Source organism: Arachis duranensis, chromosome 3 (assembly GCF_000817695.3).
Source record: "Arachis duranensis cultivar V14167 chromosome 3, aradu.V14167.gnm2.J7QH, whole genome shotgun sequence".
Classification (NCBI taxonomy): Eukaryota; Viridiplantae; Streptophyta; class Magnoliopsida; order Fabales; family Fabaceae; genus Arachis; species Arachis duranensis.
The window spans coordinates 129,971,022-129,996,110 of NC_029774.3; the positions used below are offsets into that span (position 1 = coordinate 129,971,022).

Genomic DNA, 25,089 nt, shown 5'->3' on the forward strand with positions numbered 1-25,089 from the left:
AAAATCAGATTGCATTGGGGTGAACATTTTTGAGGATATAAAGAACACTTCTCTAGCTAATCTGCTGGGATTTGGAGCACAAAAAGAATGCTATATATAAATCACAGCTTCAATAAACATTTTTGTTGTTTGTTTATAGATTGATCCTGAGCTGTCAAGGACTGTAATTGTCTCAACTAAGCTAGATACTAGGATACCTCAATTTGCCCGCCCATCCGATGTTGAAGTTTTCCTTTCACCACCTGCATGTACCCTCGATGGCTGCATTCTGGGTGACTCTCCCTTCTTCACGTCTGTGCCTTCTGGAAGAGTTGGTTCTGGAAGTGATTCTGTATACAGGTCCAATGATGAATTCAAACAGGTTAAGCCTTTATAGTAATTAATTGCCTCTCTTTTCTCTTTAAGATTGAAAGCTTCATATTTAATCAATTCGGTGCACGGAATATTTTTATATTTTCAGTGTGACTTTTTAGGTTTCTTGCTTTGTGACCTTTAAGTTTCTTAATTATTATTTATTTTATATTCTTGTTGTCAAGTATGTTGTACGCTAGCTGAATTCTATCTGTGTCTTTTCATCGTGGAGCATGAAATACCCATAGTTGCCTTTCCTTGATCTATTTAAGTGTACTTGTAATTGCAGGCTGTATGCTTTAGAGAGATAGAGGATGTTTCATCTTTGGAGGAGAAATTGGGAAGGTCATTATCAAAGCAAGAAAGAAATAGGATAGGTGTGAGCAAACTTAGGTTGTTTTTGGAAGAGATGCTAAAACAGAGGTTTGTATAAATTTTGGATTGTTTTTATTTTCAGTTTTTCTACATAATGTTTATAAATCCATAGATCTTTTATTATTCTATGTTTAATTCCTTGAGGATGATTTCCTAGGTATATAAATAATGTTCCAATGATCATTCCACTTCTTGAGAAGGAGTACCGAAGTGCAACAAGGAAATTGAGCGATATAAATCAAGAACTGAGGTCTGTATTGAAAATGAAAAAAACTCTTTCGTTCCTGATCTTCAAAGGACGGGGCAAGGATGAAATTTTTTTCTTGCTTAAGATTTTACTGTTATCTATGTGTATCTTCTTGTCATCACTTATGTTATTCTTTATTCACAATCTCCAATTATATGCAGCTCACTTGATGAAGTAAAACTGAAGGAGAAAGGAAGAACTTTTAATGATCTATTCTTGACCAAGGTTTTTATTTTATGAATCGTCAATTTCTTCTTTCTATCTTTCCTTCTTTTCTTTTGTGAATTTCATAGTTTGGCAACATTAGAACTCCTATCAAGGGAAGGGTTATTTGTCTATCAATTATTCTATAGGGACTTGCATATGCAAGCTTATTTATTTTTTTAGGCTGCTGTTGGGATCCATAGTGCTTGAACCTTGAAGGTTACTTTCTTGAATGTTTTCCCCTGACTCATATTTTCTATATTCAGTTGTCGTTGCTACTTAAAGGGACAGTAGTTGCACCTCCTGATAAGTTTGGTAAATTACATATGTTAGGTGAAACATTACAAGATGAGCGAACAAATGGAGGTGCATTTGTTGGTGCTGATGGTGTTCAGATCCCTCACAAGCTAATACCTGTAAGTTATAAAATTGAGTTGAACTTGCTTTTTCCTTCTTATGTCCTGCTTTTTTTCAGTGGAAAGGATAATAAACCACACGTCACATTTACTATTTCCATTACACAGACACACCATTTATTCTCTTTTTGCTGATAATTGCATCTAACTTATGGCAGTTATGTGTGCCTATTAATGAATATGACCAATTTTATATGTGTTATGTATATATGTTATGGATGCAAGCTATTTTTTTAAAAAAAATCCAGAATCTTGTTAAGAAAATATCTGAACAGGCTGCGTTATCCTTGTATGTAGAATGCTGGGATGCGCCTTTATGGCGGTGCACAATATCATCGGGCAATGGCTGAATTTCGTTTTGTCGTTGGAGGAATCAAGTGTCCCCCTATTACTCGGGAGGAAATAGTAAATGCTTGTGGTGTTGAAGATATTCATGATGGAACAAACTACTCTAGGTAGTTCAGTGTTTTACCTATCATTTTCTAATAGTACCAAAAACTAAGTGTTAGATATTAAAAGAATTATATTTTGATTAATCAGGACTGCTTGTGTAATTGCTGTTGCAAAGGCTCGTGACACATTTGAACCATTCCTTCATCAGGTAACTACAACAACAAATATCTTCCTTTTAACTTCCTTCTTTCCATAGTTCTTTGATTTGTAAGATATCTGGAAACCTTTTAAACCTTTGATATTTCAGTCCCCTAGCTAATTTATTAATCATTTGTTGTTGGCACAGTTGGGTTCTAGATTGTTGCACATACTCAAGAGATTGCTTCCAATCTCTGTTTATCTTCTTCAGGTATATGCTTTTTTTAATGGATCAATTCTTTGTGCAGTTAATTTGTTATTTTTCTGAATGATTCTTTTTCTATGCTTTGTTTCTTACAGAAAGATGGTGAGTACCTGAGTGGCCATGAGGTGTTCCTCAGGCGCGTTGCTTCCGCCTTCAACAACTTTGCAGAATCTACTGAAAAGTCATGCCATGAAAAGTTAACCATCACTTTTCCCCAACTACTAAAAGTTTGTTTCCATAATGAAGAGCTTCATTTTAGATAAGGGCAAAATTACATTGACCCACCCCTCCCTGCAGTTTTGGAAATTAGAAGTTGCTCCTTTTTTGGTTTCACTTTCACATATATAATGCTGAATGGGAGGGGGGTATTTGTATTTTTTCTTTTTATTTTTCTTTTTCCCTTTTTCTTTTTTAAGGCATATTTGGTGGAAATTCAATATAAGGGAAGTTATAATTTATGAAACAATAGACTAGTCAATGTTATTTCATCAAAGATCAATTGGCAATTCGGCATAATTTATCTTAGATTGGCATTGGAACCTTCTTCTCTATTATGGTATTTTTAATGGGGTAACTTTTCTCTTTTCATAGTGAATGAAATGTTGTATTAGCATCATCAAAACAATTTTTGTTATCATTTTTTATACAATTTATCATCTCGTGTCTGCAATATATCTTTTTTTTTTTCTTTTTGGACATGATAACTGTTATATATTTGTATTCATTTTTTTTTAAACTGTTTTCTATGCCCCTTGTCCACACTGCTTTGCTGCAGATGTTTGGAGGACTTGGTAAGCACCACACGATATGTCTCATGGTCTCTCCACAATAAGGTATATCCTTGGTTTATAGGCCTTTTACAGAGAGAGATGCTTTAGCGTGCTTCATTTTAATTGATGTCACTTCTTTAACCTAGAGATGAGTTGAATAGAATCTTACTTTATGATTCAGCAGTGATTAGCTAGGTGTTTCTTTTGGCTCCCCTGGGGGCTTTGCTTTTGTATTAGACACCAAAAAAAAAAAACAAGGCTTGTATTATTATTATTATTATTAGTAGTAGTAGTATTAGTACTACTACTACTATTACTACTATTACTACTACTAGTACTATTACTATTACTATTACTATTATTATTTATTTATTTATTTATGATGCTACTAAGTTTATCTGATTACTTTTACATCTCTTTTTGTGGTTTACTGTAGAGTCGGGCTGGATTACGTCAGTTCTTAGATTCATTTGGTGGAACAGAACATTCCAATGTTAATAATAATCCTACAGCAACTACTTTGCCACAAACAATTCCACAAGAGAAAGAAGACACAAGGCCACAACCAGATGTAAAGCTCAGCCATTTGGCCTCTGGCACTGATTCAAGCACTTCTATTCAGACAACAGAAACAAAGCTTGCTGACCTTCTGGATAGCACACTTTGGAATCGCAGGCTCGCTCCTTCATCTGAAAGGATTGTTTATGGTTTGGTGCAACAAATATTTCATGGCATTAGAGAGTATTTCTTGGTTTCCACAGAATTAAAGGTTTGACATGTAAAACTTGAATACTATAATTTTCAAAGGATGAGCAGTATGTGCTGAAAATCTCATGTACATGCAAAATAGCATTTATATTTGTTTTCAGGTTGATTACAACCAATAAACTACAAGAAGAAAATAAGTCAAAACATTGATAATGCATTAGCTTGGGCTGATTATAATTAGGCCCTATCAATCATTTAACACTTTCACGCCATTTTTCCCTATCTTTTTTGCACTTACTTTACCTAATATTTTGCAGTATAACTGTTTCCTTTTGATGCCCATTGTGGATAAGTTGCCTGCACTTCTTCGGGAAGACCTAGAGTCTGCTTTTGAGGATGACCTGGATAATATTTTTGACATAACTAATCTGCAGAACTCCTTGGGACAGCAGAAGAGAGATATGGAAATTGAGCTGAAAAGGGTATTTCGTAATTCATGTGACATGGTTTTTGTTTTGAGGTAAACAATTTTCAGCAAAAGGATACTTCTTGTTTACAATGTCCAATTTTTTATTTGGCTTTTCAGATCAGGAGGCTCAAAGAGAAGTTCAGGATGATACACGAGCAGTTGATTCTACATCTAGCAATCTGAGTATGTGATTATGTCAATCCAGTGCCGGAACTTTGGGATATCATTTTAAAGTGAAATGTGCATGCGGTTGTAAGATTTATGAGGTTTGAGATTTTTCATTTCATCCTATTTAATGCTTATTTAGTGTTTGTTGTAGTCTAAGGATGAACGGATATCATTTTGAAAAATCCTTTTCACTCCAGCTAATTAAATAATTTTTCTTTATGGCATCTGTAAGCAATTGGATCTATTCCTGTGCAGAGGATTATAACACACTGCGAATTTTTTCTTTCCCCTCTTGTGAGTTGCAAATATTAAGCTATTATATGTTGTTTGTGCGTGTGTGAACAGAGGCATATAATGCTGGATCAGTATATATTCAATTCAATGAATAATCATCACATGTATGCTTTTGACTCATAATTTCAGCCCCAAACTAGGTTGCAAAATATTTAGACTAGATGGCTGAAAATATGTCTAATGGACATAGCATATAGCGGAGAGTGAATCAATTCCTTTAACAGAAGACAAATGGATTACATAATCATGGAACCGATTTCCTTGATAAGATTACAATGTTTAGCCCTGTGAAATTGGTTCTATAATATGCATTACGAAAACATCTATCTTGTGGCTTTAATATTAGTGACCACCTTGTCACTTGTCAAAGCTTGTATGACTAAAATAGTTTGATGAGAACACTCCAGAGCTTGAAGGGTCAGAATCATCTCGAATATTTTGCTCATATTCCTTCATTGCTCTAGGAGGTTCCCAGGCACAACAAATGTCAGGAAGAACTGGAGGAAGGGTGGTTTCTTTAAGAAGGAACTGGACAATTCTTCTCATATTAGGCCTATAATCAGGTATGGGATGACAACAAAGCAATCCAAGCCTAAGCACAAGATCAGCTTCATCTTTGTCATACTCATCTAAACTTGGGTCAACTGCTCTGCCGATCTCCCCTTGGCAGTGTAGTTCACTCACCCAGTCCACTAATACCAGCTCCCTGGGAGTCTTCTGGGGCTCTATTGGCCTTCTTCCACAAGCTACTTCCAAAATGAGTACACCATACCCATATACATCCGTGCTTCTTGTTGCTTTCCCAGTCTTGGAGAGTTCAGGTGCAATGTATCCTAGTGTTCCTACTACATGTGTTGTCTTCGGATTGATTCCGTGCTCCTGACACCTTGCTAAGCCAAAATCACCAAGCCTTGGTTGCAGATCTGCATCTATCAAGACATTGCTTGGCTTTACATCTCTGTGAACCACCTGCAGTGGACATTCTTCATGGAGGTATAGCAGCCCTTGTGCAACACCAGTAACGATCTTGTATCTCTGGTCCCAAGTTAGTAACTTCTTCTTTTGATGATCATTCTCAAATAAAAGCGCATCTAGGCTTCCATTTGGGACATAGTCATAAACAAGGAGGAGTTCATCCTGCTTCCTGCACCACCCATGTAACTGCACCAGATTTCTATGCCTTAGATTCCCCATGCTTGTTATTTCTGCAACAAATTCTCTCATTCCCTGCCTTGAATTAGGAGTGACTCGCTTCACAGCTACTTCAAGTCCTGTTGGTAATACTCCTCTGTATACTCTCCCAAATCCTCCACACCCAATAAGGTTTTTCTCACCAAACCTTCCTGTAGCTGAATAGAGCTCAGAGTATCCAAATCTATAAGCTCCATATTTGAGTTCCCAGTCTTCTAAGATCTCGTCCTTATTTCTTAATCCGCGCAGGATGATAGTAGCTGCTATGATTACCAAGACACACAGTTGCCAGAGTGATGCTTAATGCCAAAGCTTTTCTATGCGCCACTTTATTTGTACTACTTGATCGAATGAGTGGAAGAGTTGATTTATTTAGCTCTTGCATTTCTCCTCCAATGGTGAAGCTCCAACCATGTATATTATGCTCAGCTATCAATAAACCATTGGACGCAGAAAATCCTGCATACATGTAGTCATTAAACACCAAAGATAGGTCTAAAGGAAAAGATATCAGAGGGAAATATGGCTTTGGCATGCCAAAAGGAGAGATTGTAACATTCATCAACTTCTTCTCTTCATTGTAATCAACCCATGCTTGAATGGGGTCTCCACTCTTGAGATTAATTGGAATGTTCTTGCTGAGATCTTGGCCATTTCCATAGTATGCTGCTGACTCAGATACCACAGAGATGAGGCTGGAGATATCGATTCCCACATGATTGTCATCAATGTCCTGTAGTTCAAGGTTTTGTATCCCATCAAACTCTATAGCTACGAACCTGGTAGAGAATTCTTGATTACTTGTCTCATTTGGGAGGCCTAAATATTGGTTTAAAAGGCAACCTTTCGGTGCTCTTGTCGATATTAGGACGAAAGCAAGACCATGTCCACCAAGTTCAGGGTATTTGGGAATGATGGAGAACACAAAGGAAGTGCTAAAGGTTGCAACAAAGGATTTGTTTCTGCTAGATTTGAATGGTAAAGGAGATGGATAGAATGCATGGCCAAGGATCCTTGAGGAATCGTTGGTCAAGGTAAGTATACCGTTAGGCCCCAGATAAGAAGATCCATCAAGTTTCAAGCCTGCTGCTAGAAATCCATTTTGTACAAAATTGATATCAGAGGATACAATTACAATGCTCAACAGAGAGGAAAGAACAAGCAACAGGGTGCCAAATGCATGCACTGCTGCCATGTTTGTGAATTTGGATTTGGTTACTAAAAATATGAGAACATTGAAGATCTTAAAATAGGATGAGTAGTTGCTCAAGAGTTTACTCAAAAGTGTTGCTAGCATTGAAGAAAGAGCCTATAAATATTCTGAGTAGTTAAAATGTAAAAAGAAAGGAGAAAAAAGAGAGAGAAGAAATGGTATAATGTAAAAATAAAAGATTATGCCACGTAAGAAAAAAAAAATTGCATGTGACAACATAGAGTAAAATTAAATATAAAAAAATTATTATAACACTACTTTGACCTCTCTTTTAATATATTATAAATTAGATTTAAATCTGCGCGGCTCCGCTACACATACAAGCAAATAACGCATACAATTCTTACAAGTTGGCCCAACTCAGGTTTAATCCACGCGCACTCCCTCCCTTTAAATGGAGCGTCAATTTCACGCGCGTCACTCGAACGATTACGCTTCGAAAAAACCGCTCGTTATGGCTCACTCTTCTTCTTCTCCTTCAAAGATAACACAAATCCTCAAGTTTCGAGCAACATTCCAAACTGAAGAGACATTTGAACTCGTCGCGAATAATAGCAGAAACCATCAACAAAATATTATTCAGGGTACGTTATTGTTTTACTCATCTTGTACATTTTCCACATTTCTGTTTCTGATTTCGAAATCGAAGAACTATGTTTTACTGTTCTTCTAACACTACCTGAAAGCCACTTGTTGTCTACAAGACCAAAATTAATTAAACTCTCTCTGTTGTATTCAAAATTTCTGATTTACAGGTACTATAATATGAAGTGGTGATCCAGATAGATTGGAACCCATATATGACGGTCTGCATAGAGATCTGCATAATACACCCAAACACATACTATAAATACACCCGATAAAAAATCAAATTTACACCTCTGCTGCAGATTTTAACCCAACACTACCTGAAAGTCACTTGTTGTCCACAAGACCAAAATTAATTAAACTCTCTCTGATGTATTCAAAATTTCTGATTTACAGGTACTATAATATGAAGTGGTGATCCAGATAGATTGGAATCCATATATGACGGTCTGCATAGAGATCTGCATAATACACCCAAACACAGACTATAAATACACCCGATAAAAAATTAAATTTACACCTCTGCTGCAAATTTTAACCCAACACTACCTGAAAGTCACTTGTTGTCCACAAGATCAAAATTAATTAAACTCTCTCTAGTATATTCAAAATGTCTGATTTACAGGTACTATAATATAAAGTGGTGATCCAGATAGATTGGAACCCATATATGACGGTCTGCATAGATATCTGCATAATACACCCAAACACAGACTATAAATACACCCGATAAAAAATTAAATTTACACCCCTGCTGCAGATTTTAACCCAACACTACCTGAAAGCCACTTGTTGTCCACAAGACCAAAATTAATTAAACTCTCTCTGGTGTATTCAAAATTTCTGATTTAAAGGTACTATAATATGAAGTGGTGATCCAGATAGATTGGAACCCATATATGACGGTCTGCATAGAGATCTGCATAATACACCCAAACACAGACTATAAATACACCTGATAAAAAATTAAATTTACACCTCTGCTGCAGATTTTAACCCAACACTACATGAAAGCCACTTGTTGTCCACAAGACCAAAGTTTAGCAGAAAATCATTCCAATTCCTATCAAATGAGTCTTTGCTATGAGAGTTTCATTTTCCCTCTCTGCTACATGTAATCAATTGATTCTTAATCTCGTTTTCCTTTCTATTTGTGCTCCGAACTCTTGTAGAAAAACCTGCAACCTTGGTATAGTTCCTGTAAAATTTTCCAGCATCTTCAAGGGTGGTAAAGGTCATTCCAACCTTCGGAACAAACTGGTCATCAACAACAGAGATGTTGCAGAATACACCATGTCAAAACGAAGCTGGAGTTACAGAAAGAAAAACTAACGTCAATGACGAAGAACAAACCAATGAGAAAGGAGAGGAAAAGAACGATCGAAAAACCAGGGGATGACACGCGAGAAGAAGAACGATGAAATTTGAAAAGAAAGAAAACAAAGAAGGAAACAAATCTTTTAAATTTGGTAGTTATACAAACGCGGGATCTTTGTATAGCGCGTGTAAGTAACGTAGTTGCAGCGCGTTTTAGTGGATTAGACGTTAATGAACTTGTAATAGTTACAAGCCCTAATCGCTTGTATACTAAGCTTTTCTCAATATATATATATAAACGTGTTGGGGTGGGACAAGGTCACTTTCTAGCCAACTTAGGAGTAAACATTGTTGTGTTGTCACCTTAGCCATTAAAATACCGTGAAAACTCATATGCAGTTAACTTTACGTGAAATTGATAGTTGAGATTATCATCCTAATTTTTGTTCTTTTAAATAGTTATTTTTGTTTATTTTTTATATTATATTTAAATACTATGATATAAATATAAAATTCTTAAATGACATACAAGTTTGAATATAATATTTTAATAATTAAAATTAATATTTACTATTTTTTAATTTTATTTTCATGAATTATGATAATACTATATATTTTCAACAAGATTACAATTAAATGATATTAAAAAATATAAATGGTTAAAAGAGACAAAGAAGTAATATATAAATGATATAACTAAGGAATATAATTAGATTGAAAATAAAAAAATAAAAAGAAATTACAAATAATATGATATATTCTAGTGTTTAAGAATTTATCACCTAATACACATGTTTAGCAAACTAAAAAAGAGCCATAGTCATCAATTATACTCTTCAAATCCTTGTGCAAAACATTAATAAGAATAAAAGAAAAAGAATAAGAGACATGAGGTTATGAAAAAAAAAAGGAAATAAAGAAATATGAAATAAATGTTGACTTATATAGTAAATATAAAGAATAAATATAAAATAAGAAAAAAAATTATGTTTTATTATTCAATGTATACTTATTAAAAGAAATAATATTAACATTGAAGGCATATAGTATTCTATATAAAAATAAAGAGTAAGTGAATATAAAAAATATAGAATAATCTAAATAAAAATAAATGTCATGATTGAGAAGAAAAATGAAGAATAACCTTAATTATCTTATATAATAAATATAAAGAGTGAGTATAAAAGGAGAAGATGAATAGTGTTTTATTATTTAATTTATATCTATTAAATAAAAATAATATTAACATTGAAGTTATATAGTATATAAAAATAAAGAGTAAAAAAATATGAAAATTTTTGAGTAACCTAATAAAATAAATATTATGAGAGTGAGAAGAAAAAAAAAACTCACCGTCCAGGTACAACGACGCAATTATCAGGGGCACGTTCTACCACTAAGCTAATAGTCCGTGTGGGCCTCCCTAATATTAAGTATAATACAAAAAAATGAATCTAGTCAATGATACATTGGATAAAAGTAATTTTTTTTAATTTTTGAGAATAATTCTCAATTTTTTTTCATTATCTCTTTTAATATATTGTGTAATAAAAATATAAAAAAAATTAATTTCTTTAAAATAATTATACTGAATGTGAGTGGATGTTGTAGAATTAGAAGTATGTAGTTAAGTATATAAATATTTATATTGTTTTATGTTGTTTATAACTGTTGTGGTCATTCATTACAATATTACATAATAAATATTTTTTTTTTTGAACAAGAGAGCTTAACACAATACAATGGAGCATAAGACAAACAAACTGGGAGCATGAAAATAAAGGAAATAAAACAAGTAAATCAACCACCCCTGTTGTCATCTCCGGCATTGCCATCAACAACAACAAGGTTCCTACTACTCCACTCTCCATAACTGGTCAAGGACTGTTGATACACCTCTTCTGAACCACCTTCTTTGGAATTAAAAATACGTCTGTTCCTCTCCAGCCATATATTCCAAATGACCGCAAAAAAGCATCTCAGCCACCTATTCCGCTCCTCATTCCTGTTCACGACGCCTGTCCAACTCTCAAAATGTTCCTTTAGTGAGCCCGGAATAGACCACGCTCTCCCGAGATCAGAAAGCCATCGACACCATACCTGCCAAGTAAACTCACATCCCAGGAACAAGTGGTAAATATGTTCAACATCTCTTTTACAAAACACACATATATTGTCCCCATGCCTAAGTATTCCAAATCGATGTAGTCTTTCTTTAGTATTTACTCTACCTATCAGAACAAACCAAATAAATAACTCCACTCGTGGTGGCACCAAACCTTTCCAAATGGTTCTGGTAAAGCTGAAGCTTGTGATATCCTCTGGGATAGTCTTTGATTGCACCACCTGCAAAAAAGAGTTAGTTGAAAAAATTTCTTCCTTGCCATACTTCCACACAAGTCTGTCTTGCTTATCACTTGCTAGATTTATAGGCCTTAAAGCCTCATGTAACCTATTCAATAATTCCAACTCCCATTGATACAGGCCTCGCCTCCACTGGAAGTTTCATACCCACTCTAACCCATCCCAAAACCCGCAATCCCCTATGACAGATCCTTGCTGATTTGAAATAGAGAAAAGTCTCGAAAACCTCAACTTGAGGGAACCGCCTTGTAACCAGACATCTTCCCAGAAAAGAGTCCTCATGCCATCACCCACCTCCATAGACAACCCAGTAATCATCTTGTCCCTTACATTACTATCCTTGAGCTACAACTGGCATATGTCCTTCCAAGGTCCCCCTCTAGTAGGCATTGGCTGAGTAGATAACATCATATTGGACTTCAAGTCGTAACAGGAGCAAACAACCTTCTTCCGTAAAGGACACTCCTCCTTCGAAAATTGCCACCACTACTTAAATAATAGGGCAGAGTTTCTAATCATTGCATCTCCTACCCCCAAGCCACCCTCCTTTTTAGGGGCCTGAACCACTTCCCACTTGACTAGTGCTATCCCGTTCCTATCTTCCTCCTTACTCCATAAGAATCTTCTCTGTAATTATATCAACTTTTCTGCCACGGCCTTCGGCATCTTGTACAGGCTCAGATAGTACACTGGCAAGCTATTCAACACAGACTTAATAAGGACTAGCTTACCCGCTTTATTTAGCACCTTAGCCTTCCACAAACTGAGCTTTTCCTCAACCTTGTCAATTATCGGCTTCCATGTCTTTACCAGCCTTGGGTTTGCTCCTAAAGGAATACCAAGATATCGGACTGGGAGGTTCGCTTCTTTACACCCCAAAAAACTATACATGTTGTCAGTCCAATGCTGTTCACAATTGATTGGGATTAAGCTCGATTTATCAAAGTTAATCGATAACCCCGACATAATCTCAAAGCACCTTAACAGTCTGGCATAGTTTCTAATGGTCTCCTCCTCCGGTGGGCAGAATAAAATAGTGTCGTCTGCGAACTGAAGATGTGATAACTCTATGTTTTCCTTTCCCACCAACAGCGGCAATATTCGTCTGTTTCTCACTGCCTCCCCTATCAGCCTGTGTAAGACCTCCACTACCAGAACAAACAAGAACGGGGACAATGGGTCACCTTGTCTCAAGCCTCTCTCCATCTTGAAAGGTTTGGAAGGGGAACCATTTATCAGAATTGCCATGGACGCCGAACCGATACACTCTCTAACCCACTCTCTCCATCTACGACCAAATCCCATCTTCTGCAGCACGATATCCACAAAGTTCCACTTCACTCTATCATAAGCTTTCTGAAAATCTAATTTGATAATTGCCGCCTTCTTCTTCCTCGTCTTCAGCCATTGCACTGTTTCGCACGCAATCAGAGCCCCGTCATGAATTTTTCGACCTTTCACAAAGGCACTTTGAGTCTCTCCTACTAAGCCTGGCATTACTGATCTCATCCTTCTGACCATCACCTTTGAAATAACTTTGTAGATGCAGCCAACCATGCTGATCGGCCTGAGGTCTTTGATCTCCTTAGCTCCAGTGAACTTCGGCGCAAGAGCCACCCAAGTAACATTGGAATCAGGCGGCAACCTTGATGACCGAAAGAAATCCAGAACAGCTGTCGAGAACTCTGTGCCAATCTCATCCCAACACTTTTTGATGAAGTTCATATTATACCCATCACTACCTGGAGCCTTAGAGGATTCACAGTCCCAAACAACCTCCCTAATCTCCACCAATGATGGTATGCTCTCCAATGCACTGGATTCTTCTTCATTAATCCGGTTAACCAGACCATCCCTAAACCCTATTACCGGGGATCTCTCCTGGTGATACAACTCTCTGTAAAAGTCTCTGATGGCAATCTTGATCCTGGCTTGATTTCTTATTAACCTTCCATTAATCACCAAAGCATCAATCCTATTGTTCCTTCTTCTTGCCGACACCAAGCTATGAAAGTATCGTGTGTTTTTATCCATGTCCTTCGCATGCCTAGAACGCGACATCTGCTTCCAGTGTACCTCTTTCCTCACATACCACTGCTTGCAACAGCTTACTAGAGCCTTCCTTCTAGCCTCCATTGTACCATCATAGACACCATTTCCAACCAGATCATCCACCTTCTTGATCTCCTCCTCAAAACGCTGAATTTTCTTTTCCAAGTCACCAAATTTCTCTTTATGCCATTTTCCCAACGGCACCGTAAGAGCCTTCAATTTATCTGTGAGCAGTCCCTCTCCAAGATTCTGCCATTCCTCCCTGACCATTCTTAGGAATCCTTCATGTGTGAACCATGAGTCTAATGTCCGGAACGGACGTGGTCCACCTCTATACTTAGTAACTTCGACTATTATTGGGCAATGATCTGACAAGCCTCTCGGACCACCTTTTAAGCGAATCTCCGGAAACTCCTCAGTCCATTCTACACTCAACAGGACTCTGTCAATACGACTACAGGACCCACCTCTATACCATGTAAACTTACGATCATTCAGCGGTAAGTCCACTAACTGCATATCTTGGATCCAACTCTTGAATTCTTCTGCAGACGTTGATAACCTGTCCTGATTTTTCCTTTCATCAACTTGTACCACCTCATTGAAGTCACCCGTGTAGCATATCGGGACTTGACATAACCCTGCTATATAGCTCAGTTCCTCCCAAACAGCAAGTTTTTCAATTCTCATATGAGGACCATAAACCAAACAGAAAGCACAGTGGAATTCATTTTTCAATAGAACTCCCTCAACACATAGCCACCTATCCCTTTTATAGCAGTTATTCATTCTAAAAAGCAACTCATCCCACATTAATAACAGACCCCCAGACGTGCCTACCGATCCAACAAACTCCCAACCTACCGCATCACTACCCCAAATACGTACAACATCAAATTTATTTACAACTTGCAATTTTGTTTCAACCAAGCCTAACATATTTAATTTTTGCTTTTTTTGAGCTCTTTTATCATACTCAGTTTTCCAACCCCCCTCAACCCCCTAACATTCCAAGAGCTAAAAATCATTTTAAAACATTGTTACACACCTGTTTGAACTTTTTCGGTCTGCTTCTTCGCACCTTCTCTTTCAGTTTTGCTCGCCTCCTCTTCTCAGCTATCGCTTCATTTTGCTCTTATAATATCCTCATTAAGTCGTCTTCTTCGTCGTACTGTACTGCTCTGGATTCAACAGCTAGATCCCACGCCTTCTTATTCTCAACCAATTGTTCTTCAATTTTGGATATTTGTTGTCCTTCGTTTGTTTCCACGATTCCAGTTGCACTACTGACCTCATCCACTATTGCAAGAGCCAGGCTTCTCTCTTCATCCATTGCATCAGTCCCGTCGAACATCGAGCCAGCCTTCTTGGCGTTTCTGCCAGTCCCACCTGCGCCGAACGGAGCATCTCCCTTCAGTTCCTGCCACGGACTCCCAGGACGTCTTGACAGGCTTCTAGGTGGACCATGGATGCCCACATCGCACTCTATCCCGAGCACACCATCCCCCTCAACTCTCCCGATGGAGTCACGGTAATCGTCTAGGCGGTCTCTGTCTCGTCGTGGTACTGCCGCTCCGGACCGGACAACGTTCAGCGCCTCCAAAACCGTCAGGTCGTCAGCCACGGCGCTCTCCTTCCCTGCTGGATACCGTCGACCCGGATGGAGCCCTACTCGGCCCGCCTGAGTTGTATCATGCTCCCCAGCAGTCCGCTTATGAGCAATAGATGGGCTGCATGTGCCATGTTCAGTTTGATTTGGGCTTACAGTGGGGTAGCCCACATTTGATCCCTCCAATCTGCTACATCTATTCTTGTTTTTGGCCCAACCATCATCCCATGCTTGGACTCCCTTTTTTGTACAAAAACAGCCTTCCTTCAACCCATTAACATATTCCCAACTAACCGTTTGTTCTGAACCCGAATCACTAACCAAATCAGTATATTCCTTTAATTTAGCGATTCCATCTGCAACAATGCCTTCCGTTACTCTTTGAATTTGAAAATGAATTGATTTGCCATTATTCCATTCATTCAATATGTCTTCTTGAATTACCAAATTGTCCTTTCCATAAACTTCCTCCCTTGGAGTCGCCATCATCAATTCAACCGCCGGATCACCGATAACCAAACCACCGCGCGCACCGGAGCACTCGCATATTTCTGGAAAATAAGTTTTAATTGTTTCCTCAATCTGAAGCTCCCTTCCAAAGCTCTCGTGACCAACCTCTTTAACTAGGACGTCAAACCCACTAGTCCCAACTGTGATGTGGATCCACTCATTGATTCTGTCCATACAACAAGTGTCAATTTGTATCCGTGCCACGCTGAAGGAGAGGCAAGATTCCGTGGCTTGGTCACATCCAACAACTTCTCCCCATTGGCTTCCTATCAATTTGAATGTATCTGGTGACCATGTATGCAAGGGAATACCGAAACACTCTAACCATATCCTTCGAGTATCGCTTCGCTCCTCCTCATCCCATCTCCATACCCTATGAAAAAACTTGAGGAGGTTGTTTAGTTCGAATGTGTATGCCTCTTCAGCACTAAGAACACTGTCAAACGTCAGGAGTGCTTTGTGTGCTCCTAGTTCCCTGATTTCCACCACCTGGGGTATATTCTTCCTGATCATGGCCTTCAAAGAGTTAAAGTCAATTGTCTTTGTCGTTCCGCCTACTAGACTCCTCTGTAGCCAAACCAGGTTTTCTTTTGCCACTGGCACTTCCAACGTCTTCGTCCACCTGTTGCCGAGCGGTTCCCCTGGTGCTTCCTTCTTCTTCAACTCCTTCACATTGCTCCTCCCATCCTTTTGTCTCACTTCATGTAAGGGTTGAGCCTTGATTGAATTCTGTGCGTGGTTATCCTCTTGATGTCCCGTCGTAATTTTCACTTCCTTTGTGCGTCGATATCTAGCTTCTCCTACTGTGATAGACTTACCTCGTAACCTCATCCCATTCATTTCCGCGATAGCCTTCGTAGCTCCTCCCTTCGTTGTATATCGGATGAACGCAAAAATGTACAGGGTGCCATGTTTTTGTTTTCGTGACAGGTAAATATCATTTATCCGCCCAGTCCAACTGAATAGATGATGCAACTCCTTCTTGGAAATATCTTCCGGAAGATGATCAACGAATATAGTGAACGATTCGGTTTCCAGATGATAGTACTCTTCTCTATTCCAAATCCTAGGATCCCTACGAAAAAACCTACTTCTACCCCTCTCAGTGTTTCCCACCCTTCTCCCTCTCCCTCTCTCTCCCTCTCTCATTTCTTCTCTTGATACACTTAATAATAATAATAATAATAATAATACATAATAAACAATTATGTTGATTTTAATTATATTTAAAACCTATATAATTTGTTTGTGACATGTTATATTATTTGTTTGTAATTGGTTATAATCATTCATTACATAATAGACAATTTTGTTATTATTTTTAATTATCTTTGAAAATTAATATTATAATTGATAATTATGAGAATGATAATGGCTCTTTTTTATTATTTTGAATTGCATTTTTTTCAAAATAATTTAAAAGTAATTCAATTAAAAATAAAAATTTCAAAAAGTAATTTAATTATATAAATAATAAATAAATTATGCCAATTAGTCACCTAAATTGATCTGATGTAATAAGAGAAAGTTAAAAAATTTAAAATATATTAAAAAACTAATTTAAACTATAATTGAATATATTATAAATAGATAGATGCAACTTGTGATTACAAGATGTCTATTGAGTGCTAAACAAAGGCAGTACAAAATTGCTAGGAAGAAAATTGTCCCTCATTATCCTGGCGAGATAAATGATCCTGTTTTATATCCATAAGGGTGGGGGAAAATATTTTCTTATTTGATTTCTTTCGCATATAAATTGGATTTATGTTTATGAAGATATACACAAAACATGTAGAACCAAAAAAAAAATAGACCCAAAAACCTTAATCAAGAATCTTTGACACAGCCCAAAATGAGATCAAATTATCAATAAATCATATTTCTTATTTTTGTGTATTTTTTGTTAATGTTACTGAGGAATGTTAAAATTAGTCCCACATCAAAATAAGTAAGGAAGAATGAAAAATTTATAAAATAAAAAATACATTAATTTATTACCTTAAAATTTTAAATTGAATGTAGTGTTTTTTTCTCTTATGTTATCTCGCTTGATTCGAAGGAAGATAAGTCATTTTCTTGGACCATACCTATGCTCTAGGCTCTTATGAGAATCTCATACTCTCACTCCATTTATCATTTATCACACTCTCACGTGGATTATATGTTAACAGTTGCACTGTTTAGTACATCAATTACCATTAGATTATGGTAAAGTTGTGACTTGTGAAGGCGTTAATGTTAATGTGAAAGTTGTGGACACATTCAGATTCAATGATTACCAATGCTCAAGTGGCTTGCACATGTTGCTATTCACACCAATTACTTCAATTAACTGTTTCTCCATTACCGACCAATAACTACCAAATTTCAACCTTAGTCTTTAGTCATATAAGGCAGCTATTTTGATACCACCTTTTTACATTTTAGAAAACTTTTTATTTTTTATTTTATTTTAAATCCCTAAACAAAATCTTACAGCAATAACCAGTTACTAATTAAAAAGGGTATTAGTGGAGGCAAACTCCCACTAATCAAGAATAAGAGCAGCTTACTGGAAGGAGCAATATGAGCAAATCAAGTTGTTAAAAACAAATTATTACTTCAGATTCTATGATCAACTTGATAATTTGCATGATTACAAAGGCATAACAATCAAAATTCTTTTTTTACTCTCCAATTTTGAACTAAATATTTTATATTCGGTCAAACAAGTAGTGTATTAACATAATTAATAGAATTCTTAATAGAATCATAGAGTTACTAACTATATTAGAGACCATAATCACTGGCTTCAATGTGAAAGAGGAATATATTGCAACAATGTTTACCTTTTTGGATACAATTAGGATTCCAATCCATAGATACCAGTTATTAATTCATCATTCGGAAACCCACTTGAAAACTTTTTGTGTTTCTAACATCGTAAAAGCAAATTCAATCTTCAAATTTTTTTTCCCAATCCCGAAACCCACGTGGAACGTTATTCACAGGTTATTACAATTCTTTCAACGCAATTATAGCAACAATTCTTTTATTGCAAGTATACAAGATAAATTTATTTTAGTTCTATGCACATTAACCGTAGAAAAAAAAAGTTTTATCTATTAAGAAATTATTTGATAATTTTATTGATTATTTTATGATAAGATAAGATTTAAAAGATAATTATTGAAAAAGAATGAAAAGAGAAAAAAAATATTGCTGAAGAAATGAGAATCATATGCTGTGCTAATTGTAGAAAACTCATGAAGAAACTTAATTAGCTTAAACATAATTATTATCATTATCGCCTGGATCAACTTGTACACACTCTCTTTAGTCTTTAATTGTGTTTTAATTTTGAATAAGAATAACGCCGTTTTTATTATTATTCATTTAAAATGGATAAACTTCTTTCAAATATTTCGGCCTGCCATTGCCAAGTTTAACATTCACATTGTGTTTTCATCTGCTGATAAAATTTAATTTAACTTTAAACTAAATACGATAAATTTATAATTTTACGTTAATGGAAACCTCTTTGGATGCATATTTTTAATACTAAATTACATCGATTTTTTTTTCCAAGAAAAAAATTTGAGTGATGCTATAATTTGCCAATAGAAAACATTTTTTCTCAGCTGGAATTTCATTTCGCAAAATAACAGAATTATGCACAAGTGAAGACAGTACTTGATATGAACATTATACATTGATTACGAGTTATAATTCGATATAAAAAGTTTTAAAGGTGGACTAATCATAACTGATATTCGACCAAAATATCAGAACGCCGGATATAGAATTAATTCCTATTTCAAGCACCGTTTGTTCAGAAACACAATGGTTATCTTCATCTCTCAAATATAAGGTAGCATTTGTTTTGAGATACTGAGACAGAGATTGAAAGACTGAGATTTAGTATCATGTTTATTAGTTCAGAGACTTGTACTAAAATTTCTGTTTCTGTCTCTAAAATTTCAGCATTTCAGTACTTCCAAAAAGTAGGAACGCAAGGGACTGAAATTTTTAGAAATGAAGACTGAAACTTTAATGACATTTTATACCTAAAATACTTTCATTTCAATTAATTAATTCCAATTTTACCTTTTATGTCAATTAAATTAGAGTTTCATTCTTATTTCAATTCCTGTTTTCCATTTTACACCAAACAAAATACTGAGATTTATTTCAATTCCTATCTCTTATTCTCTGTCTCTCAGTCTCAGTCATTCCGTCTCTGTCTCTCTACCAAATACTACCTAAAAAAATGGTAGAAAAAGCATTTGATTTATGACATTTTTCAGCAATTTTTATTACTTATTTACTTACTTGAGTGTTAGATTCAAATACTCACTCCTTCGCTTTCTCACCACTGACGTATACCTCATCTAAATAAGAAGATTTCGAACAAGTATCACGGCACGGTAAAATTCTACAAAAACAGTAACGAAAATAAATACTAATCTACCTGCCAAACAATCAGTCACAATTTTTTTTTTATCAAAATCTATAAGGTGAAAGACTCAAAGCTCTTAATAAACAAATATGTTCAAATTTGTTTCAAGACAAAAAAAAAAGCTATTTTATGGTATCTAAATTTTAGATATAAAATTTAAAAATAAAAAATAGGTCCTATCTTTTTTATCTCTATTTTTAAATAATTTAGATACAAAAATTATAAATATTAAATTTTTTTAAAAAAAATATCAATTAATGACTTCTTTTCAAGAATTTTTTTTACCATCTATATCAACAATAAGACATAAAAATAAATTGATAGTGTAAAGTGTAAACTTTCTTTTTTAATTTGAATATCTCACAAGGGTATAGTCATAAGTCCCAAAAGATTTTTTTTGGTCTAAAGTCCCAAAAGAAATTGAACTACCTTTGACGTTTTTCCACATCAGATTAATAGAAAATAATAAGTCGGTGAAGATTGTACTTTTCTTGTTCTAATTACTATAACCATAAGTATCTCTAAACCCTCTTATTTGAGATTTTATTTAATGAACATGACAATGATTGATGTACAAATATTCTTTTTCCTTCTACAATGTGTCAATATCTATTTTTTTAACGGCTTTGTTTTGGATGAAAAAAATATATTTAGATTCTTGATGGTTTTAAAAAAAATATATAAAATAAAATAGTAAATTATATAAATATTCTCGTCTTCTTTTTCTCTTTTTATCTTGTTCTTCTTCTTTTTACATTTTTTTTTCTGTAATCACCGTCGTCACTATCATTTTTGTTGTATCCACTTTTATGATGGTCCCGCTTTCATATCCACCACTACCGCCGCTTCTGCCACCTTCACGGGATTGAGCCTCATTAATAATGATGTTACAGCCGTTAAAGTTGGGGCCGTTCATGCCATCAATCGCATCCCTCATGACTTGTTCTGAAGCAAAGGTTACAAATCTGAAACCTCTGGATCTTCCAGTTTCGCGATCATTAATAACCTTAAAACAACCACGAGAATTCACATCAGATCTGAGTAAGAACAAAGATAATTAACAGATTTGAGAACCGAATAGAAACCGATCGATCTTTGTCTTTGAATCAAAGATGAAGAAAGAACGTACCTATTGGCGGATAATAAGAAGGTAAATACTATGGTGTTTAAAAGGTGGTACCTTTTATTAGAAAGGATTAAAAGTTATTATTTAATTTAAAAGATATAAGAATAAATAATTTTTAAAAAATCAAAATTTACTACAAAAAATAAATTAGGCAAAGTTTAAGCAAAAATTTATAGGCACCATAGAATTGGCCTAATAAGAATCATAACAGTAACAAGAGTAACACAAGTAACACAGAACTCAAGTAACGGAAAACATATCACAGATCAGATGGATAGCGATAACAAATCCAAATCCGAATCGGTGTTCAGATCCCGATCGATGATGCCTACAATGAACGGACCTTCGATTCAACGATTTCTCCGTAGGCAGAAAAGGCTTTCTCTAGAGCTTCGTTATCGGTGGCCCATGCAAGCCACCAACCAAGCACCGATACTCAACATTGCGGCATCCATTGAAATATCTAGATAACGACGACGGCGGCTTAGTGACGGCAAGATGCGGATGAACAACAGCGACGACGGCGTACGCAAAGGCAGTCCAAGAAGATGACGACGACGGCGGCTCTTTGTGCGGTCGTGCTCCTCCTTTCGGCAAGAGGGATGATGGAAAAAAGATGAAAAGAAAGGACAAAAATATAATTTTAAAATAGAAGTATTTGTAAAAATATTTAAACATATATATAATTATTATATTATTAATAAAAGTTTTAAATCTAAGTCATTGATTCAAAAATTCAATGGCCATGATTTATAGAGAATCTTGGACCATAAAGATCTTGAAAATACTTTTCTCATTGAAGAAAGCTCCTTCTTTAACTAATTCTTTGTTGAGATAAGTCTCAAAGTGGTAACTGAAGTTGCACTCGAGTCTCATAGTAGTCTTTGAACTTAATAGTTACCCATATTCGTCTCTGAAGTTGCACACCAAGACTCAGATTCGTCCTTCCGGCACATTCCGTCCACCTGGCACCATCGAAAAGCTGATCTGGACTCCTCCGTGACACGCTGGCCAGGTAACAGCTAGCTGACGTGGATTAATAAACTTTTTTGGTGCAATTTGGTCCCTAAATCAAAATTAAAAATTTTAAACCCCAAATTTAATCATCATTCGCTTCTCTATAGTAGTAACCTCTCTCTTTTCTTTTCTTCTCTTCTCTTCTCCATATGGATGTGAAAGAGATTACAAATTACAACTTCATTGAAAGTACGCATATATTTTGTTAATTAAAAGTCACATACTATGTCTTTATATTTAACATTTTATGCACTCATTTAACTCTAGTTTAATTAAAATGTTTTACAAAATTCAATTTTATATTTTTATATGATTTTACAAAAATCTATCTCTTGTATTTACGGAATTAAAAAGTTACATAATTATTATTATATACTACATTACATTTTTTTTCGAATCTTGTTCCAAAATAACCATGCATCATCCTAATTTAACTGTCATTCACATAATATTAATATAAAGTGTTATATTATAGCATTTCAAATCGTATGACATTTCCATTAAAATGATGTGTCTAAAATTTTATTATAATTAAATAGGTATTTCAAATTAATTAAAGGTAATATTAGAGAAACAAAAAAATAGCAAAAATTTACCTAATTTAATATTTATTATGATTTTATTATAATTAAATAGGTATTTCAAATTAATTAAGGTAATATTAGAGAAACAAAAAATAGCAAAAATTTATTATTTTAGTCTCTAATTAATAAAAAACTAATTAAACAAAATAAATATAATTAACTAATTTAAGACACTAATTTGATCATATTAAAATATTAATCATATCATCTTTTTATTTGCAAATGTCATGCTGACATTTTAATATTTTATATTAGCATTAGAGATGAGTTGAGATTCACAATTTATAAATTTAGGAATCAATTTAATTATTTTTAAAAGTCAACAATTTTTTATGAACATTCACAATTTTAGAAATTAAACTTTACTTATTTCTTTAATTATATATATCACATCTTTTTTTTATGTTATAATTTCACCATCTTTCTTACAGAAAAAAAAAGATAAAAGCGATTAAATTTGTTCAAATAATAGTTGTTAAGAAGATTCTAGTTGTTGTTATTATTATAAGATACTTCAACTAAAAATAAACAAAAAGAAAAATCTTGTGAATTTGGGATATGAAGATCTATGTCTGTAGAAAAAAGAGTGATTATTGTAGAGAAGAGAATAATGATTAAATTTGAAGATTAAAATTTTTAATTTTGATTTAGAGACCAAATTACACCATAAAAATTTACTAATTTACGTCAGTTAGCTGTTACCTGGCCAGCGTGTTACGAAAGAGTCCAGATCAACTTTCCGGTAGTGCCAGGTGGACGGAATGGGTTGGAAGGACGAATCTGAATCCCAGAGTGCAATTTTATATACAAATATGAATAATTTTTATGTTCAAGAATTATTATGACACTCGAATACAATTTCAGAGACCAGTTTAAGACTTATCTCTTTTTTCTTTTAATATAAGTACATAATATTAGATACAATAAATAATAGATCCAATAAATAATGCTAAGATACAAATAGAGTATGCGTTGTTAATAATATTGTTGGTGTTCTGGTCATTATAATTTGATTAATAGAAATTTTTTGAAGTTAATAATTTTTAGTAATTTTAGTCCGTATTGAGTTAGTAAAAATATTAATTTATTTTTAAATATTTTTTTGTGTACAAATTTTTATAAATATAAATATAAATTATTATTTGTCAAATATAACCTACTATAATAATATTTATTAATCATGTAATATTATTATTTAATTATATTGATGAGCAATTTAAAAAATAATTATTTTATAACTCATTAACATATAACAAAGACTCATATTTTTTTATTGTCGTCTTTAATTCTTGCATTAGAAAATATCAAAATGGTAAGTTCACTACTTTATAGAATTATTGTTCTACAGACAATTACTTAATGAGTCTAATATTTAGTGAATCTAATATCGTGGAACTATTAATGTTTGACTTTTTAAAATAAGTCCGTTAGAAAACAAAACACATACTTGACTGCTCTTTTCTCTTTTTTTCTTGTTTGATTCTGTATTTTCATCTTTGTATCAAGGCAAGTTTCTACTTCTTGTGTATTTTGATTTCTACATTTTAGGTCACAGGCTTCGTTTTAGCCTTTTATGTCTCTATATTTTATATTTTTACTCTTACTCAGCCACATACTTCATTTTAGCTATAATTTTACTACATTTGCCTTTTTTTTTGACATTTTTGTTTCTACATCAAGGTGAGTTTCTATTCCTTCTTCTTGTTCGAATTTTGCATATTTGATTTTTGCTATTTTTGCATCCAGTTGTTTTTGACATTTCTAGTTATTTTAGATGTTTTAATTTTTCTTTTTGGAACGGGTCCACAAATTTTTTGAGTCAGTGCTTTGGAATTTTTTAATTAGTTTGACAAAGATGATATTAAATTTACCTTTCATTTATGTCTTTGTGTTTGATTATAATTGTTTTTATTAAAATATATTAAGATGAATTAGTATTCATTAAAATTATTTAATAAAAAAAAGTGAGTAAACGGATATATGGTATAATGCAATAGAGAAGACTATTTGAGTCACCGGAAGAAAGAAGTATGTGGGCTTGTTCCAAAGAAGAAGCCTTTGATATTCAGAGATCATGAAAGGGCATTCTTTGATTCAGCATATTGGGCATTATGCAAATAAGGAGCTGGAGTGAATAATCAACAAAATAACTCTAATAGATGCTAATTTATACTAATATATTCTAACTGTTTTATTATTAGTTTTGCTCTTAATTCTTGCTCACTCTCTTCCTAAAAACTGATGCATTGTTTTGTGAGAAGAAGAATAAGTTGTTAAAG

At 34.4% G+C, this 25,089-nt stretch overlaps 2 protein-coding genes and 1 pseudogene across 2 annotated transcripts in view; 1 reads left to right on the top strand and 2 right to left on the bottom strand.

Annotated features, from left to right (window-relative positions):
* The window catches only part of LOC107481745 (dynamin-like protein ARC5), a 5,946-nt gene extending 1,159 nt beyond the window's left edge, over positions 1-4,787 (top strand). The window contains exons 4-16 of the mRNA XM_016102050.3: positions 140-361; positions 641-774; positions 884-976; positions 1,135-1,198; positions 1,444-1,593; positions 1,891-2,048; positions 2,134-2,194; positions 2,333-2,395; positions 2,485-2,585; positions 3,165-3,222; positions 3,596-3,928; positions 4,185-4,349; positions 4,454-4,787. Coding sequence (XP_015957536.1) covers positions 140-361; positions 641-774; positions 884-976; positions 1,135-1,198; positions 1,444-1,593; positions 1,891-2,048; positions 2,134-2,194; positions 2,333-2,395; positions 2,485-2,585; positions 3,165-3,222; positions 3,596-3,928; positions 4,185-4,349; positions 4,454-4,519 — 1,668 coding nt within the window. The 3' untranslated portion in view covers positions 4,520-4,787. The remainder of the gene's footprint in view (positions 1-139; positions 362-640; positions 775-883; positions 977-1,134; positions 1,199-1,443; positions 1,594-1,890; positions 2,049-2,133; positions 2,195-2,332; positions 2,396-2,484; positions 2,586-3,164; positions 3,223-3,595; positions 3,929-4,184; positions 4,350-4,453) is intronic.
* A 34-nt stretch (positions 4,788-4,821) lies between these two features.
* LOC107481526 (L-type lectin-domain containing receptor kinase SIT2-like) lies at positions 4,822-7,184 on the bottom strand. The gene is made up of 2 exons (XM_052258551.1): positions 6,332-7,184; positions 4,822-6,249 (listed from the first exon to the last, which is right to left on the bottom strand). Exons 1-2 carry the CDS (start codon positions 7,182-7,184, stop codon positions 5,156-5,158), a joined length of 1,947 nt encoding a protein of 648 aa, XP_052114511.1. The 3' UTR covers positions 4,822-5,155.
* Positions 7,185-20,834: 13,650 nt separating this feature from the next.
* On the bottom strand, positions 20,835-22,114 carry LOC107481524 (glycine-rich RNA-binding protein GRP1A-like; annotated as a pseudogene).
* Positions 22,115-25,089: the final 2,975 nt, after the last annotated feature.